The 8,587-nt window shown below is 40.5% G+C and overlaps 1 protein-coding gene across 1 annotated transcript in view; it reads right to left on the reverse strand.

Moving 5' to 3' along the window:
- Positions 1–8,264, reverse strand: part of LOC104271920 (solute carrier family 35 member F1-like) — a gene marked incomplete at its 3' end in the record, with an annotated part of 26,715 nt that extends 18,451 nt beyond the window's left edge. Inside the window, exons 1-2 of the mRNA XM_009866755.1 lie at positions 8,228–8,264; positions 6,878–7,005 (exon numbers count right to left, since the gene is read on the reverse strand). Of these exons, the coding sequence (XP_009865057.1) occupies positions 6,878–7,005; positions 8,228–8,264 (165 nt within the window). The remainder of the gene's footprint in view (positions 1–6,877; positions 7,006–8,227) is intronic.
- Between the last annotated feature and the right edge of the window lie 323 nt (positions 8,265–8,587).

Raw genomic sequence — 8,587 nt, forward strand, 5'->3', positions numbered from 1 at the left:
TGGAGGTGTTTAAAAAAAAAGTAGATCTAGCACTTGAGGCTATGGTGTAGTGGTTAGGTATGCTGGGATGAAGGTTGGACTAGATGATCTTCAGAGGTCCCTTCCAACCCCTAACATTCTGTGATTCTGTGATTCTGTGATTCTGTGATTGTCCTCTACCACCGGTGATGTCACACACCTAGATTATTTTGTCCAGTTTTGGGCACCTCACTACAAGAGAGATATTGAGGTGCTGGAGTGAGTGCAGAGAAGGGCAACGATGGTGGTAAAGGGCCTGAAGAATAAATCTGATGAAGAACAATTGAAGGAGCTGGGGCTGTTTAGTTTGAAGAAGAAGTTAAAGGGAGACCTCATTGCTCTCTACAGATACCTAAACGGACATTGCAGAGAGGTTGGTGCTGGTCTCTTCTCACAGGTAATTAGCAATAGAACAAGAGGGAGTGGCTTCAAACTGCAAGAGAGTAGGCTTAGACTAGACATTAGGATTTATTTTTTTTTCACAGAAAGAGTAGTCAGCCATTGGAATAGGCTGCCCAGGGAGGTGATTGAGTCCGCATCCCCTGGCTATATTTCAAGGTCGTTTCGATGTGGTGTTGGGGGATATGGTTTAGGGGTGAACTTTGTAGAGTAGGGTTAACGGTTGGACTAGACGTTCCCAAGGGTCTTTTCCAAACTGAATGATTCTACAATAGCATGGGGGGAAAGAAGGGAAGGAGTGGAATTTATCACTGCTTTTGAGATACTTTATGTTAGCAGGCACTGGACAAAGTGGATGTTGCACATCCCCTGCTCCTTGCCTCCGAGATTTGCTTCAAAGTTATCTCAAACATTCTGCCTCAGTGTACATTGCATCCATGGGGACTAAGAAGAAAGCAAAATCCATTGCCATCCAGCACTCCTGCAATAAGCACTTACTGCTGACTGCTTTCCTCTTCTGGTGGCAGTTGTTGAGGTATGAAAATTGCCAGAGGTAATTGGAAGCATGATGTATGGCTGAGCCTCACAGTGATCTAAGAGTAGCTGCATCGTAGTTTTATTATCTGTCTCCTGGTGTCTTTAAATCCCAGATTTTACTACCTTTGTTTTCATCATGTCAATCAAAGGTTTGATTGCCCAAGGAATAAATTACTAGATAAATCACTATTTGGAAACATAGTGCTCTCTTTGACAGGCCTTATTTCTTGTGGCGTCGTATGCATATTCTACAGTACCATTGTGCAAGGTGCTGCAGAAATTGCCCAAACATCCGTGTGGTGCCTTAACACAGAAAAGGGATAACATTATCGCTAGAGAGTGCAACATGACAGTGTAAGATGCAGGTGGAAAGAAGAGTGTATTGCAGAAAGGTGAGCTAATTAATGTAGGCACAGTGGGGGAGAAGGGAGAGGGCAGTCTGCCTCATAACGCAGCCTGGTGTGATGAGAAAGCACTTCCCTGGCAGCGAAGGTTACAAATGTTAGTATCATAACCGGCTTAATGGAAAACATTATGGACTTGGTATGTATGTGGGTGGTACACTGTAAATGCAGTACGAGGAAGCTGAAGTCAAAACATAGTTTCCAACAAACTAAATATCTAGATCTAAATAACGGCAAGAACTTCAGAATCTTTTAATTCCCTCCAGGGGAACTAATTTTATCTTCTGTGTAAAAGGTGTCTCTAACAGTAGTTAGAACATAATTTCTGAATAGTTATTAAACCTTCCATAGGTCTACACCTCTAGAGTTGTTTTAAAAATCATTAGGATGAATACAGAGAGCATTAGCACAGGAATTCCTGAAAGTCAGGTGTATAGTTTTTAAAAAAAGTCCATGGGATCCAGTGCTGGTGCACACAGGAGTGTTTAACGTACTTTCTGCACCTGCTACAACTGACATGCAAAAAAGCTGAGAAATCTAGTGCAAGTTAGATTTATGCATCAAGATCAAGTTTTTGGCCATCTGGGAACACATTCATGTGAGAGCACTAAGTGTGACTGATTTCTGGCACTTTCGGCACTTCCTGAAATATATAGTTTTGGATATCAAATTGATCTGTCGACAAACTACTGGGCACTTTACCTAGTGTATACTCAGTTTGTAAATGTACTCTCTATAGAACCGTCTTTACTTACTAGCCTGAGCATTTTCATAGCTGTGGGAAGCTTGAATTTCAATCCCCCCAGCTAAGCACTTTCTGTGGAGTACTGTTTTAACAGCTATGACTTTATGTAAAAGGTGGCTCTAGCCTTGCAATCTGGAAAGCACTCCAGGCTTTCTGTAAGCACTAGAGGTGTACTAAGATCATATCAAAGAAATTGAGTTCCTCAGGGTACTTTGATGTACCAATAGTTAGCTTATGAATGTTAAAATGGAGGCAGGTATTTAGGCATCTGTCACCATCAACACAGAAGCACTCTGGACATGCAAAGAACCAGAACTTAAAGCTACAAAAGGAGGTACCCAAGAGATTCAAACACATGTTTTCATGCCCCAAGACTGTGCTCTGAGCAGCAGGTTAGTACACATAGACCAGGGGACATTAGACATCCATGACAATTTGGGCTTCTTGGATTGTTCTATTAAATCTAGTTGCCCCTAGATTGCACTGCAGGTATCTAAAGAATATTTTGGATTTTATCTTTAGCAACTGATCTACACCTTGATGTCTGAAGAACAGACAGTGCATTGGTTTTCAGTCTAATTTTTTTTTATGTCACCTAGTTTTTACTCTTAGTTTGTGGGGTTTGGGGTTTTTATGCAAAGGGAAAATTCTGTGTTTCTAGGCATCACGGTACTCCATTTTCATCTTACAAGGGAGCTGAGTGCCACATACTCAGTAATTAGAGTATGTGAGGATTTGAAATAATCAGGACATCGCAAAGTAAAGGTTAGATACTGCATACATCTCTCATTCATGCCTGTGTGTCCTCATTCACTGTGGAAGGCATTTGGTGAAAGCTGCATATTATTCTTAGAAAATTCTGTTTTCGCAGACCAAAACCAAAAGCGAATTTTAAAGGAACAAACAGGAAAAACTCGGGTGTGAAACAGAGAGGAAAAGTAGGGTGCTATTTTCAGTCTTTTCCTGGAACCACGATAAGAGAGCATTAATTGCAAAAAAAGATGGAGTTTAAACTAGAAACCTCACCAGTCCTAACAAATGTAAAGTTACTTGGCAAAGAAAGCTGTTGAGTTCTTGGAGTTTTTTGGTAAAAGAAGAATGGCAAATCAACTGCAATAAAGGTATATTTTTTGCAGTTAAATTCTGGCTTTTTGCTGGGAGCAGCTTAATGGTTTTTTTGCCTAAAAGCATCACAAGGCCAGTACCCTTGCATGTCAGCTTTGCATGACAGAGCAGAGATGTCATGTGAAAAAACAGTACCCATTGTAAAACTGATTTCCTTCTGAAATGGCCCATGTACCACCACTATAAAAACACTGCAAGACTTCTCATTTAATGAAACGACAATTTCAAAAACTTTTATACTCTCCCCATCAAAAAAGCCTTGGTGTAAAGCCTGTTGAGAATAAAATCCCCTGGAACTGACTTAAGTGGTTTGATTCTCAGTCAATGGACAAATCAGCATAGTTCGCACAACTTTCAGTCAAATCCGTGCTGGTTTCTGGTAGGTGGCAATGGTTCCTCAGTTCTGAGATTTGAACACATCTTGCTATGTGCCAATAAGCGTTTATGGCCTCAAAGGTAGTGCTCTTGCAGGATCAGGCCTTTCAGAAAACACTCTTGAGAAAGTGGCCCTGTTTGCTTCTTCAGAAGCAAAACGAAAAGTTGATTTTTTCATCTTTTACCCTTCGTTTCTTCAGTTTCCATTTCAAACCATTACACACTTTGACCAACGCTGTTTCAGGATGAATAACACCCTGAGCTTCTTCTGTTTCACCTTTAAACAAAACAGGGGGTTGTTTGGCTACATTTCATAAAATGTGTCATTTGATTCATGTTAATGCATTATCTCATACTCATCTCATTCTCACCACATCTTTGAACTTGTCTACAGTTAGACACACCGCATTCATTCTACTTCTGGAAAAAAAAAAGTTTGATGGCATTTGAGCTTCTACCTCTTCTTTCAAGCTACAGGGGAAAGAGACTTGAACTGTTGTAATCATTACGTGGAAGAGGTCTAAAATGGACATGTGCTGTGTGTGCCCTATGACAGTTCTCCTGTTTCATATTATCTCATACTCATCTCATTCTCACCACATCTTTGAACTTGTCTACAGTTAGACACGCTGCATTCATTCTACTTCTGGAAAAAAAAATAGTTTGATGGCATTTGAGCTTCTACCTCTTCTTTCAAGCTACAGGGGAAAGAGACTTGAACTGTTGTAATCATTACGTGGAAGAGGTCTAAAATGGACATGTGCTGTGTGTGCCCTATGACAGTTCTCCTGTTTCATCCTTCTTCTCTCCTCTCAGTCTAAAAAGAGATCATGACTCATTTCAGCTAACAAATTCCCTGCTGAGACACGGGCAATGCCCTTGAACTCTCCTGCCTTCTTCCTCCTCACACAGTAGGTTTTGATCTCTTACACTAAAGGCCATGCTGAATGCAGAAGAGCAGAAGGGTTTGCATCTTCTGGAATCAGTGTTTCATGGGTCTGGCCAGATGAACCTCTGATATGTGCTGCTTCTTGGTGACTGTGGGAGATGACCTGGATTGTCCTGCTCAGTTGGCTATTCCTACTCGCTATAAGCGAACATGCAAAAGAAGAAATTTAGCTCTGGCTTTTCTCTTCAAGGCTTTTAGTAGCTATAAAATCAGACTGTATGAGGTTTGCATGGATTTGTGCTTTACTCTATACTGAGTAATCCGATTTGGAAAAGTGTTAAAAGTAATATTACATTGCCTGGGCATGTTTCAAAGAATTATCAAACTGAAATTCTGATGGCAGAGACATCTGTGAATATTCACCATATACTTCACATTTGGATTCCTTGAATTCATAGTTTTCTTCTATTTTTGCTTCTTATTCAGCTAATCAAGCTCAGTATTTTCCAATGTAAGGTTTCAACTATGGAAGAGAGATTTTCCCAATTAGCTTTGATTCTGCAGAACTTTAACAGGTGCTCCTCTATTTTACTGGCTCTAATGCAAACTTCAGGCAAAAAAGGTGTAAAATACAGTGAACATTACCTAATGTTGCCCACTTATTTAGATAGAATGTAAAAAGAGAGTAAGTTTGGTTTAGAACAAGTAGCAATGATATATGCAACAGTTTCACAAGACGATTTCCAGTCTCTTAAAAACATTTCTCTAATTCACTTCTCCACTTAAATGAGAAGAAGCCTCAGTCTTTTGTGTTTGTATTTAAAATATACAGGTTGGATCTCTGGAGAAATCGATATCCTAGCTTTTGTTCACTGTACATACAATTTTTAAAGGGAAAGTACACTTTCTGATAGCTGCAGTTAAGCTGTTATAACACATCTAACATATTAAAGTTAGACTTCATCATAACTACATACATTTCACATAATGACAACGTTTGCACTCAGATCTAACTATGAAATCCTGTATTGGGTTTGCATGGCAATGTTTTGGTAGTAGGGGTGGCTACAGGGGTGGCTTTCGTAAGAAGCTGTTAGAAGCTCTGTCCCATGTCCAATAGAGCCAATGCCAGCCAGCTCCAAGACAAACCCACTGCTGGGTAATGCTGAACCCATCAGTGATGGTGGTAGTGCCTCTGTACTGTTGTATTTAAGAGGGTGAAAAAAAAAAGCTCTGTGCAACTGCAGCTAGAGAGAGGAGTGAGAATATGTGAGAGGAACAACTCTGCAGACATCAAGGTCAGTGAAGGTGCAGGAGGAGGTGCTCCAGCCACCAGAGCAGAGATTCCCCTGCAGCCCATGATGAAGACCATGGTGAGGCAGGCTGGCCCCCTGAAGGACATGAAGGTCCATGCCGGAGCAGGAGGCTGTGTGCCCATGGGAAGCCCATGCTGAAACACATTTGCTGACAGGACTGGTGATCCTGTGGGGGAGCCATGCCAGATCAGCCTGTTCCTGAAGGACTTTACCTCACGGGAAGGGACCCACGACGGAGCAGTTCATGAAGAACTGCAGCCCATAGGAAGGACTCATGTTGGAGAATTTAATGAAGAACCGTCTCCTGTGGGAGATACCCCACGCTGGAGTAGGGGAAGAGTGTAAGGAGTCCTCCCCCAGAGAAGGAAGGAGCAGCAGAGACAATGTGTGATGAACTGACACCTCTCCTGTGCTGCTGGGGAGGAAGTAGAGAAAAAGTTAGGCTCAGGAAGAAATGGTGGGGTGGGAAGAAAGAAGGTGTTTTAAGATCCAGTTTTATTTCTCATTACCCTATTCTGTTTTACCTGTGACAACAACTGGTGAGTGATCCCTTCCTGTCTTTATCTCTACTCATAAGTCTTTCACTCTGTTTCCTCTCCCCTGTCCAGCTGAGGAGGGGAGTGATAAAGCAAGTTTGGTGGCCACTGGCCATCCTGCCCAGGTCAATCCACTGCACAACTTTTGCACTCAGATCTAATTAAGAAATCCTACAAGAAATGCTTATATTGTACTTAGAAAAAAATACAAAGTGGCAAAAACATTTCAGTCCATCTCAAATTACTTTCTTAAAGGATCAAATTAAGAAGATAATTCCAAAAATGTGATTATGAATAGTTTAGCATAGGAAAATAAAATGAAAACCAGTACATTTTTTGTACGGTTTGAGAAACACTGAGTAATGAAAATAGTCCAGTATGAAAAAACGTGTCTTATGAGACAGCATTAAAAAGTACACAGAAGACACAGGCAGAAACTAGCTATTAGTGCACTGAAGTAAACAGATGCTGCACCACTGACCCCAATGGGCCTATTATCTTACCTCAAAAGGGAAAAATGTTGAAGTCCTTACCTGTACACTAGTAAGAGTGGTGTATTGATAAGCTTTGACTACCAGATAGTTGGCTTCTATATCTACTATCCCCAGGATCATGTACTTCCACCATCTCCTTTTCAAAATTGCCAGCAAGTTTTCTTCTCCTGTGGTAATAAACAAGAAGAATTATGTAAAAGAGTTAGGTTTACATGCACAAAAAGTAACTGCCTGTCAAGAGAGCTAGAAGATCTCTTGCATTTATAATAGGCAGTTGAAGAGCACCATATATAACCAGGTATTGCAAGGAGGTGAAAACTAAAACACTCTCTTTGTCTTGCAGCCAACTTAGCAAAAGAATATGTGAGGGTCAGATTGTCACTTCATTTAAAATGTAAACAGTCATAAGAAAAACAAGTGTGGCTTGGGCAGACTGTAAATGTATTCCTAGTTTTACTTTTATACACATGCATATATATATATATACACACACACACACACACATAACAGAGCAGTTTATTACATGCATTTATACTTTCCACACATATGATAAATGCTGTATCACATATGATGCAAGAGGGCTTTGTTAGAGTGAGAGACTAATCATGTTTGCAAGGAGAGTAACAACATAATCTCTGAGCAGATTACAGATCCTGTTCCAATGATGGTTATTACAATCCCAGAGGTTCAAATTATCTGATGTGTTTGGAGAAAGGCTGAACTGATTAAAAGTGCAGCAGAAAAAGAGATTTTGCATTACAAGTTGCTCTGCTCCCAGGTTCGTTGCCTTTTACACTCTTGTGTATTCTATGTACTTGCTCTGCCAATCACACAATACTTACTTTCTATCTTGTGAAGACTGACGGTACAATATGGCCTACAGATCCAACGCACAGGTTTCAAAAAGTCAAAGTATTCCTTATGCTAGGATAAGGATTATTATTGTTTGCCATTTGAAAGAAAACAGCTCATTAGGGAGTGTGGGCAAACCTGTTACTTGTTTGCATTACAGTAAGCTCCAGACATGATGGGATCCCACTGCAAAAGGGACAGGACATACTGACTGGAGTTCTTTAAGAGTTTGTAGCCTAAACAGGGATCTAAGTAGCATTGACCTGTGCTGCCAAACTACCATAAATGGAATCTGAACTGTCTTGAACGTTTAGAAAAACCACTCACTATTCTGAGATTTGCTTGTATTGCTGCAGCCTTACTAAGTGCCTGCAATCATCAAAATGAGTGGTGAAAAATACAAAAGAAAAGGATCAGTACTGTCAATTGCCACAAAAACACATTCAAGCTTTCCCATTTTCCCTCATCATTTTCATTCACGACAAGTGAGTTCGGTCTTTGGTTCAAGTAGACTAGGTGATATATGGGCTACCATACCATCAGAAGATGCAGGTTCTCTATAGCTCAGGAGCATCTCGGATTTTATAAGTTGCAATCACAGAAAACCAGATAATTACTTCAGAAGTTGATTCAGAAATCCCAGCCCCACTCAGTGACTTGAACAGCTATTTACCTGAACAAATCCCCTGAATCATTTGATGGTTCTTCATTAACAGATGCTCACACCTACTTTCAGTAGGGTATTAGGTAACAACCCAATTATTTGCTACAGTGATAATGACACTGAGTATAAAACTTCAAATGCCAAAAAGCTTTCCTCACTTTCCTCCCTCCTCTTTTTCTTTTCCTCTCAGCAAGCAGCAGAGAAATAGCATAAACAAGGGGGTGAGCAGGCTA

This window comes from Apaloderma vittatum, unplaced genomic scaffold, assembly GCF_000703405.1.
Source record: "Apaloderma vittatum isolate BGI_N311 unplaced genomic scaffold, ASM70340v1 scaffold20353, whole genome shotgun sequence".
Classification (NCBI taxonomy): Eukaryota; Metazoa; Chordata; class Aves; order Trogoniformes; family Trogonidae; genus Apaloderma; species Apaloderma vittatum.